Source organism: Anguilla rostrata, chromosome 9, assembly GCF_018555375.3.
Source record: "Anguilla rostrata isolate EN2019 chromosome 9, ASM1855537v3, whole genome shotgun sequence".
Taxonomy (NCBI): domain Eukaryota; kingdom Metazoa; phylum Chordata; class Actinopteri; order Anguilliformes; family Anguillidae; genus Anguilla; species Anguilla rostrata.
The window spans coordinates 27433603-27455370 of NC_057941.1; the positions used below are offsets into that span (position 1 = coordinate 27433603).

Below are 21768 nucleotides of genomic sequence, written 5' to 3' on the forward strand. Positions count from 1 at the left end.
TTAACTTTGTGTAGCTCAAACCGTCCGTGTTCTCCGTACTTACGTAGGTTATGTTTTGGCAGAACAGAGCGCATGTTGTTACAAACAGATCACAAATACTGTATCATTAGCAGCGATTAGCCAGTTATGTGCGAGTTTAGATCAGCCAGACTTTCAGGGGTAAGTTCGTAGAAAAGCATTTGAAACACGCCTCCTCTTGCTATTCAAACACTATTGTTGCTATTGTTTCAGATTTTAATTCGGATTACCACTTTCACCGTAGACTAGCCTTGCATTGAGCTGATGTGATTAGTAGGAAATACTGGTCATCTCCCAAAAACTGAGAGGGTTTATTGTATTAACTGCACTTCTTTCCTTAGGCTTATTTGCCTGGCATGCAAGGCTACCTTAGGTACTGCTTCCCTCTTGCTTTTCCTGGATAGCAGCTACCGGCCGCTATGGATAGCCACCAGAGGGCGCACTGTGCATATGTGGAGGACGGAGTGTGGCACAGTGGGTAAGGAACTGCGCTTGTAACCGAAAGGTCGCAGGTTCGAATCCCGGGTAAGGACACTGCCGTTGTACCCTTGAGCAAGGTACTTAACCTGCATTGCTTCAGTATATATCCAGCTGTATAAATGGATACAATGTAAGTGCTTGTAAATTTGTGTAAGCCCTCTGGATAGACGTCTGCTAAATGCCTATAATGTAATGTAATGTAATGCATATCCATGGACACAACAGAGAAGGGTGGGTGGACGCAAATAACTTGCTCCTAGTTTCTGATCTAGAGGCTCTTCCTAACTTCGAGGTGAAGAACACACCAGACTGGACAGTGTGTGTGAGAGTATGAGTCTGTGAGTGTGTGTCCATGTGCAAGTGTGTGTACGTGTACGTGCGCATATGTGAGTGTGAGCGTGTGTGTGGGAGTGTGAGTACAAGTGTGTGTGCGCATGTATGATTGTGAATGGGTGTGCGAGTGTGTGTGTGCATAGGCAGCACGTGAAATCACTGTGTGAAATTCCTCAGTAAACAGCCAGGTGTGTGTTAGCTGTTGAGTAAGCAAATCAAAGTAAGCAAAAAAACCTGAGCGCTCATTTTAAAAGTATTCATCAAATCAACTTTATTTTTAGGGGTGTCTGAATTCACAAATTGCAACAAAATAAATTCCTCTCAATCATGTTATTTTTTTAGTCACATTAAGAACTCATTCACTTTATCTAGCAAGAAATTCTTCAAAAAGGGAACACTACAAACAAAAAAACTATATATATGTATATATCAAAGTAGATATATAAATATATAATATATGAAAAAATCATAATGTTATCAAAAATAATAAGTGGCAGGAAGTGTTAAAGGTTGCGAGTGAGTCCACTGCATAGCTCTCTAAATTAAGAGAAAATTCTGTGTCCTGGGGACATTTTGTAACAGACGCGATGGGACTGAAGGACTGAACGGAGAGCAATGGACATCAGGACAAAGAACAGAGGTGTGCAGCCGTACGGAGGGGGGAAGCAAAAACAAAAACACACATCACACAAATTTGAAACGAGAGCAAGAGAAATAAATGAACGTGGTATGAGAACAGAAGAGACGACAAGATGAGCTCCATGAGCATATTTACATGTTTAACCCTCCAACCCCCCCGCGCATCCCCCCAGGGAAGAATCCACCTTCACAATGACAGATTTGAAGTGTGCAATATGCACGCTGACAGCAGGACAACAGCACACCGTTGGACTGGCGCGTCCTGCTGTAAATGCCCACATGACCTGTGTGTCGCCGTATGGCCTATCCACCTGTAAGTACAGCCACAACCCGTCCACACCGCCTGCCACGTCTTATTCGCTCAAAGCCGTCGCCATTGGAAACCGATTTTAAAAGGCACTGTATATGAATTTGGTTCATTATGCAGAGTTCATATACAATCTGGACAACACAGTGTTTGCATTTTTCTTATGACTCCCCCCCCCCCCCCCAATCCAAAACTGCACTCCTCTGCTCAGCTTTCCTTCTCTAAGAAATGCCCAGATCATTACTATGGGGGGTACAGATTGGGAGGGGGTGGGGATTTTGCCCTGATGAAAAGATATGCATATTAACAAAGGGGGGCAAAAGTAGAGTGGGTTACCAACGGTTACGAGCTGAAGCCTAGGTCATGTACTTGGAGCTAAACCCCCTCATTCACACACACACACTCTGAGACTCGTTTGCCCTCTCCTCCCCCCACACCACAAGCACACCCTTTGGCCTCCATGCGCCGGCTACCTCACCTCAAACCACCCTCACGCCCCCGTCACTGGCCTTCAACTACACGGCAACCGCAAACATGCTGCACATGCCTCCTCACCGCAGTCATCAGACTGGCTGAGGAGTGACTGATAACAGAACAGAAAGTCAGTGCGCTAAGGCATGCACGCCACAACCTAGCCAACAGTTCCACAATTCCAGGTCTTTAAAGGGAAGTGCTGCTTTTCTTAAGGCTAGCAGGGAAGGAGGTTGGTGGGAACGGCAAGGGCTGTGAGCATGAGCGGTCGGGAGTGTGTGTGGGGGGGGGGGGGCAGGGTTGGGAGGTGTGCGAAATGTGAGAATCCTGGTTCGCGTTTCTGATGTTGTTGACTAAAGTGCCGAGCAGTCTTTGGTCTAACAACCTGCCAGGTTGCCATCGTAAGCCATGCCAGTTCTATTTTTGTTTTCATGTTTTAACTGAATGAGCTCCTTCTAACAAACAGCAGCAGATCAAAGTGTTATTCCAGATATTTTCTGCTTTTCAGATATATTTTCATTACCTCACAGTACGTTTTAAAATAAAACTAAGATCAAAGATAAAATGTCAACATCTTTACCAAACCCTGAGCTACAAAAGAATGCCTCTTAAAGACATCGAAACATAAGACTTTAGATATTAATGTACAAAAATTATAGCAATAATAATTTTTTAAAAAGCTGATTATCGAGATATGCTGTCGCGTTCTGATCCCCCGATGCAGGAAAGGAGGAACGCAGAACAGGCGATAGGGGGGCTGTGCTCTGGCCTCAGCGTCGCGACCCAGAGGGGCTAGAGTCACACGACCCGCAGAGAGAGGCGCGCGCGACGGGCCCGGGCTTCCTTCCTGCACCGCGCACGCGCGCTCGAAACGCCGGGAGCGCTCGTTTCCTGCCCCCGCGACCCGCGGATCAGGAGCGTCAGGAAGGAGGCGGGGGGAGGAAGAATCGAGCTCACGCTTCGGCCAACGCCGCGGCCGAAATAAATACGAGCGCGGGGGAGGCCCGTCGAGAGGCGTCAGGAAGCCGCGAATAAAACTCCTGCCGGAACGGCCGCCCTTAAGACTTGAGCTCGACGGGACAGCAGCTGCGCGTTCAGACACCTGCACTTTCCTCGCTGCTCCTGACAAAAACCAACTCAGACATCAGTGCAAACTTCAAAAAGAATAAGAAAACAAGACCTGGTACATGGCTGGACCTAACGCACGTGATCCGGCCGACCAATGGTGTAACTTCATAACTCAGCCGACCAATGGTGTAACTTCATAACTCGGCCGACCAATGGTGTAACTTCATAACTCGGCCGACCAATGGTGTAACTTCATCACTCGGTCAGTCAGTCAGTAAGTCAGTCAGTCACAGACATTCGCATTTGTAGGGCTGGGTTGCAGTCCAGCCAAAAAACATGAACACCACTGGTATTTCACTACATCCCAGACACCGCCACTATTCTGAGTGGTCTGCTACCCACTGGCTGCAAGCATAAAAGGAAAATGAGGGAAAGCTGGCCGTTGTGGATTCTGTAAGCTGGTGGGTTGTCCTCTCTAATGCCAGCGCTGCCCAATCAGCCAAATGAAGAGCCCTGGAACGGGAACGCTCAACCCCCAGAAGCGGGCGCCGTGCAATTAAGGGAACGGTTTCAGCGGCGGGGGCTCTACCATCACGACGGCCGCTTACAGATGCTTCCGGAAGCCCGGCGTCATCGAGGCACAGCCCCCCCCCGGCTGATAGCACACAAAGGACAGACGGCCCCAGAGAGGGCTGGGCTGTGCTGAGCGTGAGCAGGCCAGAAAAAGAAAAACACACAAAGAGACCGAACAATCAGCCGTTTCCAGCACTGACCGAATGACACCAGTCCGCCAGCTGGAAGCCCCGTCATCACTCTCTCCCCGACTGCGGCCACTTCAGCTGGGCTCTGGAGAGCCGGAGCCTCGGCAAAGCGATCAGCAGCCACCGAGATCAGCAGCCACCGAGATCAGCAGCCTCCGAGGGCAGCAGCCACCGAGGGCAGCAGCCTCCGAGAGCAGCAGCCACCGAGATCAGCAGCCTCCGAGGGCAGCAGCCACCGAGATCAGCAGCCTCCGAGGGCAGCAGCCACCGAGGGCAGCAGCCGCCGAGATCAGCAGCCTCCGAGGGCAGCAGCCGCCGAGATCAGCAGCCACCAAGATCAGCAGCCACCGAGATCAGCAGCCTCCGAGGGCAGCAGCCGCCGAGGGCAGCAGCCACCAAGGGCAGCAGCCACCGAGATCAGCAGCCTCCGAGGGCAGCAGCCACCAAGATCAGCAGCCACCGAGGGCAGCAGCCACCGAGATCAGCAGCCTCCGAGGGCAGCAGCCGCCGAGGGCAGCAGCCACCAAGGGCAGCAGCCTCCGAGGGCAGCAGCCGCCGAGGGCAGCAGCCACCGAGGGCAGCAGCCCGAGTCATCGTGTGTGATCAACGAGGAGGATCATGACGAGGAGCCACTACTAATCGACAAATAAAACAGCAAACCTTTCTTGTAAAACAAAGAAAAGATTGATATGGAGCTACAGTTCAAAATGCAAAAACAAGAAAAAGGAAAAGAAAAAAAGGAAAAGTCCCAACTAGTGCTGTTTCACTCTAACATCATTCTCCCCCCCAATCCATCGAGAAGACAAGATTAGTGCATAGCTGACCTCTCTGTGAATAATTAGGCAAGGGGAGCTCTACTGCACAGTGCATGCTGGGAAGGGTTGGGAGGAGGGTGGCTGGGGAAAGGCCAGGGAGCTGTGGTCTTGCCCTCATCATCCAGGGGCCGATCGCAAGGTAATCTTTTCCCAGTTCCTCAGGAGAAAGTCCACTACGCAGCACTGAGCGTCCATGAGAAAAATGTTTTATAGAAAAACAGGAAGTGACGAAGCATGATGCCGGCTCCCCCTGCTGCCAAGAGTGTTTCCGATCATTGTGTTGGTAGTTCCAAACGACTCCGATCCACTGTTATACAAACTACTGACAGTATTCATGTTTAAACCCCCCAAACCCTAACAAGGATTGATCTGTACATGAAAGATTTAAACAAAACAAAAAAAATCAGTTAAATACTTAAGAGTAAACAGAACTCAATAACAGAAATCTGAGAAGCTACCCCCTTCCTGTTTGTCTCAGTTCTTACTACCCAGTAAGGTAATTCCACCCCTTCACAGCCTATTGATTGGGAACACACATACACACACGTGCGTGCGCACACAGACACACACACACAGGTAAGAGAATCGGGGCTGGTGTGCAAAATGGCACAATGCTTTCAGGTCCACTCATTGATAAAAGCAGAAGAAACATACAGGGGGGTTGTGTGTGTTTGTAATAGGTATGCGCAGCATCAAGTATTGATATCTCCTACATCTTTCCCCGCTACATCTGTGCACATTAAAAGCAGGGAGAGCCTGCTGTGGGAAGCTGCTCAAGAGCTTCCACTCCGTCAAGTAACATCTTCCTAAAATAACTTCAGCGCAGTCTGGAAGTGTTGGGACAGTGACACAAATTCTGTTGTTTTGGCTCCGTATTTCAGCACATTGGAATTCAAACAAAATGAGGAATGAGGTTAAAGTTTAGACTGTCAGCTTTAATTTGAGGTCATCTGCATTGGGGCAGTCCATGTAGGAATTACAGGCCTTTTTATACCCAAGGGTATAGGGAAACCAAAAGTAATTGGACAAGCAAGGACTCAGTGACAGCAAACGACCCAGTAGACCACGGTGGTGGATGACTATGGCCCCAAACATACTGGTAAAGGAACCAAGGAGTTTCTCAGGGCCAAAAAGTGTAATGTTCTTGACTGGCTAAGTCAATCACCGGACCTGAATCTAAGTAAACATGCGTTTCACTTCAAATTCAAGGCAAAAAAAAAAACCACAGAAACAAACAGGAACTGAAGATGGCTGCAGCACAGGCCCGGTAGAGCATCACCAGGGAAGATACCCAGCATCGGGCGATGTCTATGGGTTGCAGACTTCAGGCAGTCATCGACCGCAAAGAACTTGCAACAAAGTAATGAATATGATGATTTTATTTCAGATTGCGTACATTTTTCCAATTACTTACGATCCCCTAAAATGAGGAGGACTGCTTCAAAAGGCTGCAATTCCTACACAGATCACCCGATATGGATGTAAATGCTCTGAAAGTAAAGCGGACTACCTTCATATTCATCTGCACTTCAACTTCATATTCATCATTTCATTTCAAATCCAGTGAGGTGGAGTACAGAGTCAAAACACCAATTGGGTAACTGCCCAGACACACTGCATCGCATATATACAGTACCCGTTCATTTAAAACGCTCACGTTTTTGTCTTGCGCTGTGAACCTAACTGAAGACAGATTCACACAGCTAAAGTCAGAAAATAAAAGTGAGAGGAGGCTCTAGCCACGAGCTCTGAAGGATAACGGTGAGGCCGTGCGTCTCCGGTCAGGGAGCCTCGCCGTCCTCCCGACCCTCCTGCGGGACATAAACTACACGCACCCGCCACGGGGAAAACCCTAAAGGAGGAAAAAAGGAGATTTCTGAATACATATACATGTTGTTCTTTAGAAGTATGATATAAATATGTGTCAGTGTGTGCGTTTTGAAGCAGAATTGCATGCGCCCGTTTGGTAGTTCTCCTGCAGCTTCATGCTGAAAAGGGTTTTTTTTGTTTTTTTTTCTTTGCTTTTTTTTGTTCCTCCCACCCACACCCCACAGTAATGCCCTGTGATAACTCTTCCATGGGGGTCGGACTGTGCCATAATGTCACCCTGCCTGCTGCTTGGTGCTTCTGACCACAAGTCAAACTCGGCGCTGCACATCTTATTGCTTTGACAGAGCCCACCCCGCCCCCGCCCCCCCCACCCCCATGAGCCGCACGCAAGCGTCGCCGTAGAAACCCTGCGCCCGGCCCCGGGCCGCTCTAGAGGAGTCCTGTGCTTGTGAAAGTTAGGGGCCAGGGGCCACGCTTGCTCCTGGGTCCCGCGTGGCGAAGGTGACGGGGGCAGGGTTCACCCCACAGGTCTCTTTCGTGACTTAAAATAAGGAAGAGCGCGGGGGCCAGTCTGAGCGTGCTCGGAGGGGGAGGGGAGGGGGAGGGGGCGATGGTTGGGGAGGTTCGCTCACATTTGCAAGTTTGCGTAGCGATGCTGGTGACTTGTTTAAAAAAAAAAAATTAAAAAAAAAACCCAGGCAAAAATGGCTCTCCATCAGGTTGAAATGTGCCGGTCCTGCCAGCGGTGGCTTTTCCCCCCGCGGTGTCTGAACATGGAGCCGGGCTGGGCGAGGCGAGCGTGTCCACTCCAGGGGACGTCGGAATGAAGTTCGGGCAACAGCGGGTTCTCCAAACTCCGCACAGACAAGGACCGGAACAGGAACAGATCAAAATAAAACCAGTTCAACTGAAACCAAAAACAATAATAATAATAATAATAATAACAATAATAAAAAAACAAATACTGCAAGCGATAACATGCCATTAACACCAGCTCCTCCAGCTGAGCTGAAAGCCTGGGCGCGCTGGCCTGCCGAGCGGACGGTGGCCGTTCCTTTGTGCGTTGCTTCAGAGCTCGCGGCTTCAGCTTCCTTCACGGCTGGCCTCTCTTCCAGGCCCCCCCGACCTTCGAGCAGCAGAAGGGAGGACCTAAAACGGGTGGGTGTGGGTGTGGGTGTGGGTGTGGGTAGGGGGGCAGGTGGAAAGAGGCTGAAGTGGAACTATCGGTAGTAGGAGCATCAGCGGTAAGGGGCTCGAGTAGTAGACGTGGTAGCAGTAGCAGCTGCAGGTAGTAACGGTAGCAGTAGTAACAGCAGCAGTAGTAGTAGTGACAGCAGTATTGGTGGTGGCGGTGGTGGCGGCGGTGGCGGTGACGGTGTTGGGGGCGGGGTCCTCTAGTCTCGCTTGTCGTTGTCCGTGACGCAGGGAGAGTCGGGCGCCTTGCCCTGCCGCTGGTACAGCCGGTAGCCCTTCCGGCACAGCAGCACGAACCAGTACACCTGCGGGGCCAGGATGCAGAGGTTGCCCAGGTTACAGGCCAGCGACAGGTGGAAGGGCACGCTGTAGAGGGGGATGCCGTAGTGCCGCCCGTACGCCAAGTACATGTAGGGGAAGAGCGCGATGCGGCACGCGAAGAAGCTCAGCAGCACCATCATGCCGTTCGCCTTGTGGAGCCAGCAGTCCTGCAGCCCCAGCTGGGGGGGGGGGGAGAAAGAGGGAGGGGGGGTTACTCACCAAGCACACTTCAGCAGCTGAAAAATATTTTTAGCTACTTTCATGCTCCAATTTCCCCCCTCCCCCTTTTCTCACAATTTCCAGGCATGACAGAGTTCCGCGGCTGTGCAGATTCCTGCGTTTCAAGCCTCATCGCCGAGACCCTTCACAACATCAGATAAAGCAAACTCCAAATTAAGCAAAAGCCTATTCACGCCATTGGCAGCCCGCCAAGCTAACAAGGGTCATTTAATAAATGATTACCTCGTGCGGATCGTAAAATCCAGAGCGCAGGATCTAATAAATGATTCGTGTGCGTGTGGACTGTGAAATCCATAGTGCGGAATATAATAAACGATTAGAGCATCTGGATTGGATGAAGCCCATAGCCCCACCCATCCCCCCAGAAGACGAGAGAAATATAAATCTCATAATCAGCGTTTGTGAGCTCTGAAACATGGAAATGCACGTGTCCACAGAACCCTTTCATGGCTGACTGAGGTCATAGGCCCCAACAGTGCAAGGCCCCCCTCATAACTCTCTCATTGACTTTCTCCAGCAAAACCAACTTTCCATCATTGATCAAGCAATGAACATCTTTCCATATGTCCTCCCCCACTCTGACTCCTAACACAGCACAATGAAGCAGAACACGGTGTGCCCCGTGGCTCAAAAGGCTGACTCAGCAAACTCATTCAAATTGAAAGGAAAAAGAGAGAGAGAGGCAGACACAGAGGGGAGAAAAATGAGAGAGGGAGACACAGACACGTAAAATAAACTGCAAGTTACGTGACATCCTGTCACTGCCAGAGGGACAATCAATGACCTGATTTAAGTTCATCATTAAATCATCACTGTTCCTTTCAAGCACTGCTATTATAATAATTACAAAATATTCATTAATATTTCCAGTACTCGTTTGGTAATAGTTACTTTCTCAATTTCATTTCAATTATGCATATTGAATTGAAAATAGGAATAAGAGACACAGACATACAGTATAAGCACATACACTTTGGAAGAGAGGACAGAGGCAGTGTACTAGCATTTCTTCAATCAACCAGCAGAGGGCAGCCAAGCTGTGGGTAAGCCCAGGGACTGGGGCTGCAGCAGGCTTACAGGCCGCTAAATGAGGGTGCATTTTTTCCCTTCTCTCTCGTTTGACATTGAGAGAGTAGGGAATCTGGCACAGAGTCGGGCCAAAGACAGATCTCCACAGCACATTGACAATGGAACTGCTTGTGTCGGCCATTTCGGCTCCCCACAGTGGAGCAGACAATGAGGCCGGCCTCTTTATTTCCTCCTGCTGGGCAGCACAGGCACGCTACTATGCGCAGGCCCACTGACTGCTCATGCTTCTATTTCTGTTTCTGTCTCTACGGCCAATTCAGCTCCTCACTGGCAATGCCATGAATGCCCGGGTTCCCCACAAAGCTTGAGAGAGAGGGTGAGAGACTGAGAGACTAAAAGAGAGAGAGCAAATGAAAGGAGTGCAAGTGAGTGAAGCGGTGAATGAGAGAAATTGCCTGAGTGAGAGAGACAGATTCAGAGAGAGGAGATGGAGACTTCTGACATCTTTTAATAAACCATGTCAACCTAAAGGAATGTGCAAGAAAATCTATACAAAAACACATACAGGTCATTTTCTCCCTTGCTGATTTCCTCTGTTATTGCATATTTGCCACACCGAATGGTTTCAGATCTTTACACAAAATGTAATATTAGACAAAGGGAAACTGAGTAGACACAAAACACTTTCTAATTATTTCATGAAATTACCTTTTAACATGAGTGATATGGGTGTTCGATAACCATTCAGTTATCAAACCCAAAGGTAATGCAGGAGGGAAGGGGGGGGGGAGAGTGAGAGGGCAAGAAACAGAGAGAGAGAGAGAGAGAGAGAGTAGCGTACCACTGAAAGTTGAGCCAGTGGTAGGAAAGAGGCATGGAAGCTTGGAAAAGCCACAGGCAGTTTTGGAGCAGAGCTGCATTTCGTCAGTACATTAAAAAGCAGCCGCAGCAACTTAAGCGGTTAAGAATAAGTCCGTGCAGCTTGACAGAGCCCCGCCTCCCCTCCATCTGAAATGACTCTCTGGGAGGGGAGGGGAGGGGGGAGGGAAAACCTGGATCCGCAGGCTGGGGGGGGGGGCGGGGCTTACCTGGATGAGGATTTTCCCCAAAGAGACGAACGGAGTGCTGAGCTCTGTCAGGAACAGGCAGCCGATGAAGTAGTCGCCCTGGTCCTTCCTGAAAAACTGAGACACACAGACACGCACTTTAGATTGGGAGCCTGCAACACAACCTGGAGCAGGAGGATAGAGGTCACGGAATCATAACACCTGTGTTCTCTGTGTGCTCTGTGGTACGCGATTTTAAATGTAGAAATGGAAGACAGGATCACCTTTCAGAGTCATAAAGATAAACTCCCTCCAGCGCACTGCTAGTGCTTACAAACCTCACATTTTAAAAAAAGGTTTCACTGGATTATATTCCCCAGAGCAAGGATGAACAAACAGCTGAACCGATCTTAGGCAGCCGCATCACAGGCAAGACAAAACAAACAATGCGAATAAAGCCCTTGAATTTTTGTCTCTAAAATTAAAGGTTAGCCAAAACTGCCTATTAGCAATACTGAATGCGCAATTCACAAACACTAAGACCGTGTAGGAGTTTATCTCTTCTGGCATTAACTAAATTGATTGCAAATACAAATGACACAAAAAAAAAAAAAATAATAGCTTTGCATCATGATTAAAAAATAAGACAAAAGGAGGCCATGAAGCTTAAGCTGCAGGCCATCGTGTAACAGACACTCCCCCCCCACGACTGCTACCAACACAAAGGTGTGTGCGGGAAAGGGAGAGGGGGTGGGGACGGCAGGGTGGAGTATCAGTCCTGCAGCTGGAGCTAAATAATGAATGGGTTTGTAAGGGGATATCATATCACTGTCAACAGCTACACAAAACAACAGGCCGGGTTTCCAATACACCTGCCTTCTGCGGGGGGACATTTAACGGATCGGTCTGTGCGCGAGAGTGTGTGTGTGCACTAGTGCATGTATACGTGTGTGCATGCGTGTGGGAGGGCGTTTTTGTGTTTGTGTATGTGAGAGTATATGCGTGCATTCGTGTGTGAGTGAAATGTGCATGTATCCGTTTGTCCCTGTGTGAGAGAATATTTGCGTGTTGGTGTGTGTGTGAGAGAGTGTGTGTGTGTGTGTGTGTGTGTGTGTGTGTGCATGCGTGTGAGAGGGCGTTTGTGCGTTAGCGTATGTGAGAGTATATGTGTGTACGTGTGCGCACGCGTGCACACGTCTTTTCAGCTAGGCCAGTAAAGCTGATGGTTATCTTGCTGGCTCTGTTCTGAACAGCAGGTAGATTTGTCAGCTGGTAGAGAATGTGGAGTGTGGACAGGTGAAGGGGCCTGAACGGGTGGGTGTGTCCCCCGCGCTCTCACCAGCGTGATTGGCAGAAGGATGGTCAGCAGGGCGATGTGGTGAAGGACCAGCAGGGACTCCCGGCGCACAAACGAATTCACCGTTTGGAGGGAGTGCTTCTTGTACTCCTCGTGACCCTTGACCCGGAAGCGGTAATAATGGCTCAGATACATGGCATAAATGTCGTACGTCATGTAGGGGACCCCGAACCACACCACAAAGTAGGTGGCCAGCCAGTGCCTGTAACAAAGGAGAAATAATTATATTCATTCTTTATTTGAGACCACAGTTAAACAGACAACAAAGAGTGGCAATTATTTTACGTTGGGGGTCTTAGACTTTGAGACTACTAAAAGGCAACGCTAGACACACATGCACAAATGAAAGTAACTGCTTCTGTTGATCCAGACAGGCCAGCACCAGAGTACAGACGGGGATTCATTCGACAGAGAAAACAGGAAATGGAGGCTTTAAGTGAAAGTGAGCTTCCTCCATCCATCTTCACCACCGCGCTCCTTCTCATATTGAAGACATCTTAGTGATACCGCAAGACCACATTTGGCACACAGTATAGAAGGATATACCATTTGTGTAAAGAAGCTATGGAGAAGGCCTCAGCTGGCTTGCTTAACAAGAAAACATAAAATGAAACATTTAAATTGCTTGCATTTCATACAAGGCTCAAAATGTCAATGAGCTCCCAAAAATATCCCAAAACGGCCTTTTTAATCGTTTCACTAGATTGGTAGTCGAATGTCCTTCCTTCATAGAAAATTTCAGGAAGACCGGAGACATCAAGGGAGTTTTGCATCTGAATTCACGTGGAACGCTCCTGTGTGACCATTTCTGCATTTACACAGGCGGCTACGTCCTAAACTAGGGCCCTCGTGACAACTGCCCTCCAAGAGCAATTAAGCCTGTGAGAGGTAACAGCCAGGTGCGCTAATAAAAAGCAGGCTGCTTCCAGGAGTTAGTTCAACAAGTATGTGAAGAATGGCAGCGCTGCGGCACGGTCTCCCTCGTTAGCCTAGCGCCAGCCGGCCGCTCCCTTCACACCTCTGCGTTAGGGCGGCTGCTCTGACTGATGAGGGCGGGGCGGGGTGGGGTGGGGCAGGGCCTGGCCGGCGGGCGGCGGCGGGCGGCCTGGCCGGCGGGCGACGGAGGGGGCTCGGCCGGGGCCTTTCCTGTATGACAGCCAACCGCAAGCTGGGCGTGACTTACAGGATACCGCTGTTTCTCCAATCCAGTCCTGGCATCCAGCGGGTCCTCCCCTGCTCATTCTAGCAGATCGCTCAGTTAATTAGGCTGGACTGAGTCGTTAACGGAGCACTGCACTGACCTCCACATCTCCTTACCCTTACTGGCCCTTCGGCCTTTTCCAGTAGAGTAGGGGTCCTCAAACTCACTCCAAAGTATGTGGTTTCCTGTGATAACTGACCGCTTGCTCAATTGAGGCCACTGAAAACAGGAGCCTTTTCAAACTTCTTCCATTAAAGCTGTTAACACCAAGCTGGGTCGTCTCATTTGGCCGTCTCAACTCTCTATTTCCTACAAACACTTTAGTGGTGGTAACAAGGTATCCACATTGTCAAGAATTAAGACCCCACTGAGTTAACCTGGTCTGCCTATAAATTAATCAATCAATCACAGATGTAACCTCTACATAAGTGTGTCATTTGCCACATTACAGGAATGCACTGGAGAGCCCCTGCGTTACAAATAGGCTATGGAGTTTGTGTTTGTTACACTAGCAGGACACAGTAACCTATTAATGTGATGTGAGCCACAAACACATTTGTAATGCAGGCACCTATCCAACTTCATTGAGTGATCAGACGTTCAACGGCCTGCAAAGAAACTAATTCAACAACTAACTGAGCCTGACATGGCTCTGCAGAACTTGTATAAGGGGCAGATATTAAAAATAATAATAAGCACAAACCGACCAAATAGCACATTCAGAATGAATGTTGAGCCGTCTGATAAAGTCGACGCATACAGCGAGCACCCAAAATCAGGTTTCGGGACTATTACACACAGCATTGTGTAAGAGTCACTAAAAGCCTGTCTGGAACACAACTTAACAGATAATATCAATATTAAAAATGAGGCCAGATGGCACGCTGGTTCCCACTCCTGACGGTCACCTCTATTCACAAAGGAATAAAAATATCAGCGCCATTTGTCTGTGGTTACTGTCGGTTAAACACACAGCGCGCGCCCAGGCACCTTTCCGCGCACAATGTGCCGGTCCAGGTTCTATGCCCTCAGCTGTTCCTGCCCACTAGGTCCTCCTCCAGTTCATTTCTAAAACACAACAACTGAGAGACTCGCAATAATCAAAATAAATGAATCAAGAGGACCAGATCATCTACGGCCCGAACGCTTGCCAGACATTTACATTTAGGCATGCAACAGACGCTCTTGTCAGGTGACATTTTTACATATAGTCTATTTATAATGTATTTACTTACATGTACATCTGGACAGCTTACTGAAGGCTTCCAGTTAAGAACCCCAGCTGGTAATCAAACCTACAACAACCTTTGCGTGTTTGAAGCCCAGATCACTAACTACTATGCTATACTGCGGTCTCACATTTTAAAATGCTATTTCTAGGTTAGCACCCCTAGAGAAATAATGTGTAGGAAAAGGATGTAACAATAATAGCCTATTTCATGTGCTTTGAAGATCTGACACCACAAACAACTGGTGTTTGTAATGTCATTAGCCACGCCCACCTCAAAACCTTGATGAAGATGAAAGAACAGGAAGTGGCATAGCATAAGGGAGTCCCTATAATGGGACAGTTACCAAAACCGTACAAACTTTGAGTCCGGTGGACGTCTGAGGGACCGGGACCAGGCAAGGAGGAGAATTAACGGGGATCGGGGTGTGATTGACACGTGGTCTGAGGAGATAAACTGATGTCTCCGTGAGTGACTGTAGCTAGTTACACTACAACTGTGATGCCAGCTATCTTTAGCTGGCTTGCAACAGCACTATAGGTGAAGCTACTTTGCAGACCAAGGAAGGATGAGAGTATGCTACGCCTACCAACTCGCAACCATAGCACTACCCTACCCTACCCACACTAAAACACCTCATGCCATTAAACCATACACCACAAGTCGTCGTTTAAAAACGCGCACCACACCCGAACACATCCAAAGTTCAGGCTTGCACTATTCAAAACCACTCCACACATTTCCAAGACAACACAAAAAGAAAGCTACGGGCCTACTCACTGCATGTCCATTAGATTAGTTTACCGGAGCAGTGCATTTTAGTTTTTCTTTAAAAAGAGGCGGATATCCATTTTTGATCGGCTCCCGATGACAGAGCGGTAGAGTTTTCAAAATAAAGAAAACACAACTGTGTGTGAGCTTGTCATGGGGTGTGTACACCAGATGGTTGCATTCCGTAGTAACAACAGTACATTTATTTCTACTGATAGTCAGTTATCAGTTAGTGGCCTGGAGATTTGCATTAGTGGTGTATATAGTAATATATAGTGCGATAGTTTCATTTGTGCAGGTATTCTAGGATTCTCTTTGTGACATCTTTCAGCCGTTGAGGGGGCAAGCCCCCCCGCCCCCCTTAAATCTCCACCCATGTGGGCCTCTTCTCTGCATTTGAAGATAAAGACTGCACTTCTCTTTTTTAAATTTAGATACTGCTGTGGAACTGTTACTAGCTGGCTAGAGCCATATGATGAAACACTGACTGACCAGCTTTCAAGACATTACTTGCCTAGTTAGCTAGCAGGAAGTCCACTGTGCTAGATTAGTGGTTAATTTTGCTTAATTTTGTTTTCTAATAAGGGCATCTCTGAAGGAGGTGTGGTTTAATAAGAACTCTGTTTCTATGTATTTTGCCCTTGCCCTCCCTTCTACCCCCCCCCTCCCCCCATGAGTCCAGCATCGTAAAATCCCTCATGGGCAACGAGGAGCACTGAGCAGGAACCGGATCTGGAAAATTACTATGACGGGTTACGCAATTAGGACATGTGACGCCCTCCAGACCCCAGGGCACAGGTGGTAATAAACCCCCCAGCCTGTGATCTGGAGACGGAGGGGCACAGCTGTTTCCCCGGGGCTGGATGAGAGCAGAGCATCATGGGAAAAGAACACAAAGTGATAGAGGAGGAGGACGCACCGCCGAAAACACAGCGATGCGCCGGCTGACGGGGAGCAGTCATGAAAAGAGAAAGACAGCCGCACACGCCGTTACGCTGCCAAGTCGTTTATTACAGAAACACACTGACGGACGGAGTCTAACCGGTGTCATTTTCCCGTAATAAATTACTCGGGGGCACAAAAAAGAGAGGGACTATTGTTCTTTTTAAGAGAACAAATAAATACATAAATAAAAAGAACAGAAGAAAAACAGGTGAGGAGGAGAAGAGAGAGAGGAGACTGCAGCTGGCTGGCTGGGCCTCTGCTTCACATTTCCCCTCTAAGCCAGAGTCCCTGAGAGGCGTCAGCAGACATCCCAGGGGATTTTCTTAAAGGGGAGGCGTGCGGAGGAAAGCTGCCTGAAGTGCAGATCACCCCCAAGAGGCCTCCTGGTGACGGAGGGGGGGGGGGGGGCAAAGAGCATCATGGGAGACGGCCGCCTACCTGTCGGTTATCACGTTGTCGCAGGAGGACACCACGATGAACCCGGCCGTGGTGGCCATGACAGCATGGATGAATGACACCAACCTGCGTGTGAGGGAGGGAGAGAGAGAAGGAGGGAGAGAGGGGGACAGAACAGGAGACCAACAACAGGTGAGAAGGGGAGTGGGTGAGCAGGACCGCCAGAGCTGAAAACATTGCATATTAACCGACATCGGACGACATGTTAGACACAAAGGTGCATGAATTTTCTGAATAATTAGCCCGCAAACAGTTTTTCTAGCTGACGCTACCAATTGTGAGGCTGTGGAAAGATACCCAACCCATTCTTGTTTACAACTGCCTGTGAATGAACGGGAATAAACTCGATGTTCCAACACCTTTGGTGAGAAGCAGGTTTTTAAGAATGCATGGCCACTTGCTAACAACATGCTTCTTGAGAGACACTCGTATGTTTTCCCCACAGGATACAGACCACAATTAAATACCCTGCAAATTACAGACTCCCTAACTATACATTTACAGGATTAAACTACCAGTTTTATTTAGACAGCCGCAACATTGTCCCATAAGAGGTCTTTTTGTGATTCTATAAATTTGTTATGTTAAAAAATCTGTTAAGTAGTCATGGGCTTCTGCAAATATGTCAACTTTAAAGATAGCATCTATGCAAACATGCAAATACAAAATGGGTAATAATATCTAGGCATAGCCTAAAAATGGGAATTTGTAGCACATGTATGCACATCAGGTCCCCCTTGCAAAAGAGATTTCGATCTCAATGGGATTTTACCTGGTTAAATAAAGATGAACTAAAACATAATATAAAAAATTAGTAGAATGAAGCAACATACACTGCTTATGAATAATAAGTTAATTATAAAAAAAGGTGACGAGACAAAACAATGCTTGCGCTTGTATGAAAGTGCAAAATAATTTTTTTTAAAGATTTGGCCTTAAATCATTACAGATATCCAAGTTACACAAATAGGACAGATGACAGTTAGTCTAAAAGGTACCACGGACCTCAGGGAAAAAAATGGCTGTTTTTCAACAGATGTTCTTATGGAGCAAGTGGAATTCAAATATCTGATGATCTCTCGGTCAGAGCTCTGTATGATCCAGTCCTAAAGGGATTCACCTGCATGACATTGCACTCAACAGATGGATACAAGAATGAGGTACAAATGGAGGGAAATGGAGTCCTAGCTGACCTCTTCAATCTCCTAGCTGTCAGTTTGGGTCCAAAATTCACAAAAAACAACTTAACCTCAAATTCACAAAACTGCACGAGAGTTCACGAATTACCCAAACAATACTGTTTGTAAATGCCAGAAACAACAAGTCATCAATACCCTCACTTTCCCAAGCACAAAATTCCTAGAATAAATTAGAGGTGCCCTTTATTTTGTCCTTAAAACTTCCCCATCTATTTATCATGAATAGAATTTTAGTGTACTAAATGGAGCAGAGAAACAGTAGGCCTACATAGCAAATCACTCGTATGAAGAGATTGTGTGCGTGTGTGTACAGGGATATTCAGTCCAGGCAAGAGGGGACAGAGACGTTCATACTGCAGGGCAGGAGTGGTCATGTGACACACAAACCTATCGCAGAGTTCAGGCCTGAGCCAAGCCATGGATTACACTACCCCCCCCCCCCATATACACATGCAAAACACATACACACCACACACACACACACTCTCAAAGCACACACATATACACAGCACACACAAAACACTCACACAGCACACACAAAACACATGTATGCATTCATATACACAAATATACAAACAAATTCACGCACGCACACACACAAAGAACCATTCAGGAACACACAAACCAGCACCGCTCGCCACACACACACACACACACACACACACGTTGCACAAACATCCACATGGGCCACTGCCTTCCTGGGCCTAACCCTGTCACAAGACCCAGATCTGCACAATCCACTCTTTGTTTTTGCTACTGCTCTTTTGGATGAGGGAAAAAAAGAGGGGAAACGGGGGGGGGGGGGGGGGGGTTGCTTTTGGTGCACTTTTGTTTTTCTTTTAGCCCTTTCCGTATTTTAGAATAACCTTGGGTTTTTTTTCCACCGCTTGCCTCAAGTACACCTACTTCTGTTTCATCCTATTTAATTACAGCTGAAGCGCATTTAATTCACTTATCTCCCATGCGTGTTTTCCGCCGTTGGTTAATGGGCTGTGTAATTCGCCTATAGTAACCTGGTGCTGAGGGTTGCACAGGGAATGTCAAACGGGAGTGAGTGGCGACAAATGGGGGAGGGGAATGAAATGCCAATCAAAAAGATAACTTGGGAGAGCGAGGGTTAAAATGGTGGCACCCTTCAAGCAGACCGATTTGGTTTGGCGAGAGGAGAACCTCGCTCCCACCCCCCGCCTTATGAGACAATTTTTTCCAATACTGCAGAATACAGCACTGGCCTGCCAACTAATGACGAGGAGTGAGGGTTCCCTATCGCCATTAAGGGGCATAACTATGACGAGCTGTCAATCACTGGCTAGTTTGGACACACCAAATGATTTTGCTCTCCACAGCAGAAACACAGTGATTGGCTGAAGGTCAGCTGGCTGCTAATCCAAATCTTCCCAGTGTGTCACCTGCAATCTTTGCACCTGAGAACACAGTATGTTCACAACTGTGTTTCTTTAGGCAGAGCGGCTAACCTTACACGAGAGGACTGAAACAGTAAATGTGTCAAATGTAACACAAAGTTCAGGGAATAAGATATTTAAAAAAGGACAGGCAGTAGATGGGAGTGCTGGAGGATATCATGAACTCCTTATCATCCTCGATTGGTGTCCTGTTAGTGGCCTATCCCAGTTAAACCTATTAATATGCGACCAAAGTAGGTGATTATGGGTAAGGGATTGTGATAACACCAACACATTCCTCACCAATTGGTAAAATGTTCAAACATGATGTTCACTAGTCAAATTGCAAAAAAAAAAAATTAAGAACGGAAATAATTTGTAATGAACAAAGAGAGAAAATCATGTTTTATTCTATGGAAAGGGCTCCTTAATCAATGACATGGAGAGCTACAGGGTAAAACCTGCCGCCAATGCATAACAAAAAGACCAGGAGAGACGAGTTAACTGAAACCAGCTGCAGTAATTGATCATTTATGTGCCGTATAACAACGAAAACCAGCACACCCCGTGGCTTTCACCAAATATTCATGACGTATGACAGTGCCCAACAGAAAATAACACCACTCAGTGATATTCTGAAAAGAGCTCATTCGCATGTCCTTGCACTCATGGGTTAACAAAACAGAACATCATGTTCATACTGAGAGTAGGCTATTCAGATTTGACTTTAGAAGCCAGAATGTTCAAACTTCTTATTACTGGAATGGAGCGATGCAGTATTGCAACAATCATGAACTCGGTCTTGAGTTCATACGGCGTAGCTAATCTGCCGACCCTTAACACAATTCCTTATTATTGCTGCTCACGCGCAACTTCCGTCGGGAAGAGAAGCTAGCAGCTCCTTCAAATAGAAAGAATACCGATTGATTTAAAAGCACAATGTATATGATCAGCATTACAGAAACACGTGTAATTCGGTATTTAAAGAATCGATATCGATTGTAACCTACCATCACCTCTAGCTACCCCGGCTAGGATATGGGCCAGGAACCACTTCTATGCAAGGGACGATGGTTCGAGTATATTGCAAACAAATTGATAGTTATTAGCCACTCGCGAGGTGACATTAGTCGACATTGTCACCCCAGCAAATGAGTCAGGACTCTGGTTTACCGTTATCAGCGCTACTGCTTTCATAAACGTAAGAGTGCGATTAAGGCCAAGCTTTCCAGCTTTGTGAACTTCAGCACTTTGCATTGCATAAGAGCACTGCTCGGACTTAGGAAGATTATACACAAGGACGATACTGAGCGCAGCATCCACACATGTGCAATTGCCGATATCTGCTTAAGGCTCGGTAGCTTGCTAGTCAGCTAACTACACTAGAGCAAACTAAAGGCTAGCTTGCTAGCCACCTACGGAATAAAAATTCCGTGCCACAAAACTAGCATCATTTTCTTGCACAGTAAAACAAAAGACAGTCATTAACTGTTTTGAGAAGCTTCCAAAGCCATAGATAAAATACTTACCTCGCTACTATACTAGCTGTAATACTTTTACTATACTTGTAGTTAACCAACATACAAATTAATTTAAATATTATTAGATAAGTTCGCAGGACGTACACATAGCTACTGTTTGAAACTAGCTATATCTTATTAGCAATGGTAACTACTCACCAAAGCTTGTGCGCGTCTTGGTTGAAAAGCTAGCAAGTATATTCATAAGGTTACCTAAATTAAATAAATAAACAGAATTACCTCTCGCTGACCAGAACCACGTCGGCATCAGTCCACTGTTTGAAAATGGACGGTAGTAGTTTCCTGAAGACGAAAAATAGTCCGGGAAAAAGCACAACGCCGCAAGACAAGACATGCAACATCCCTGCGTTGTGTTCGTTCTTTAATTTGCTAACGTTAGGTATTCGGTTGGTAGTTAATACCTAGAATACGGACTGAGGTGGAGGCCGGCAAAAAAAAACTTCATACACCGCGCTTTTGCTACTACCGGTGGCTGGGATTTTCAGTTTAAGTTGTAGGCAGCATTAGTGCTCCGCTTGCTGGTCCATGTACCGGCAACCGCTATGTTACGTTTTCCCTGCCTCAGCAGCAGCCCTCTGCGTGTACAAAACCGGCGGTGAAGGTATCCGGCGATTGATTACTCTTCTCTCCTGGCGTAATGCAGGTAGCTAGCCAGCTTGCTAGCTAAATGGCTAACTCCACATCATTTTGCTAAAACCAAAAACAAATCGGCTCAACCGCCCCCACCAGACTTAGGAAAACGTATGCATGCCTATTGTAGTGACCATCAATCTGCAAACTAGTTAGACCAGCTGGAAAGCTATCGTTAGCATACTGCTAGTGGTGCGATGCCATCCGCTATGACTGTCCGGGGACGATGTACGCTAGAAAAAGCCTTCCGCTTTAGATGCGCTCATCAGCAACTCGACAACATAGACTGCTCCTCTAGCGTTCGTAACTCCTGCTCCGGACTGATAAGATAAGAGATGCAAACAAAATAACATTTTTAACTTAACAAGAGAGTCCGTCGTATTTTCTGGAGAGCTCCCTCTAGGGACAAGCGGACCACACACATCTTTTGATTTCCACATTGGAATTATCTCGCCTAATGTCTAGTACGATGGTCAGGAAGTAA

The 21768-nt window shown here is 47.4% G+C and overlaps 1 protein-coding gene across 1 annotated transcript; it reads right to left on the reverse strand.

Annotated features, from left to right (window-relative positions):
• Positions 1 to 1076: 1076 nt before the first annotated feature.
• On the reverse strand, positions 1077 to 21626 carry LOC135263450 (ceramide synthase-like). Its single transcript, XM_064351476.1, has 5 exons — positions 20874 to 21626; positions 16494 to 16577; positions 11892 to 12111; positions 10595 to 10690; positions 1077 to 8416 (listed from the first exon to the last, which is right to left on the reverse strand). Exons 1-5 carry the CDS (start codon positions 20993 to 20995, stop codon positions 8117 to 8119), a joined length of 822 nt encoding a protein of 273 aa, XP_064207546.1. The 5' UTR covers positions 20996 to 21626; the 3' UTR covers positions 1077 to 8116.
• Between the last annotated feature and the right edge of the window lie 142 nt (positions 21627 to 21768).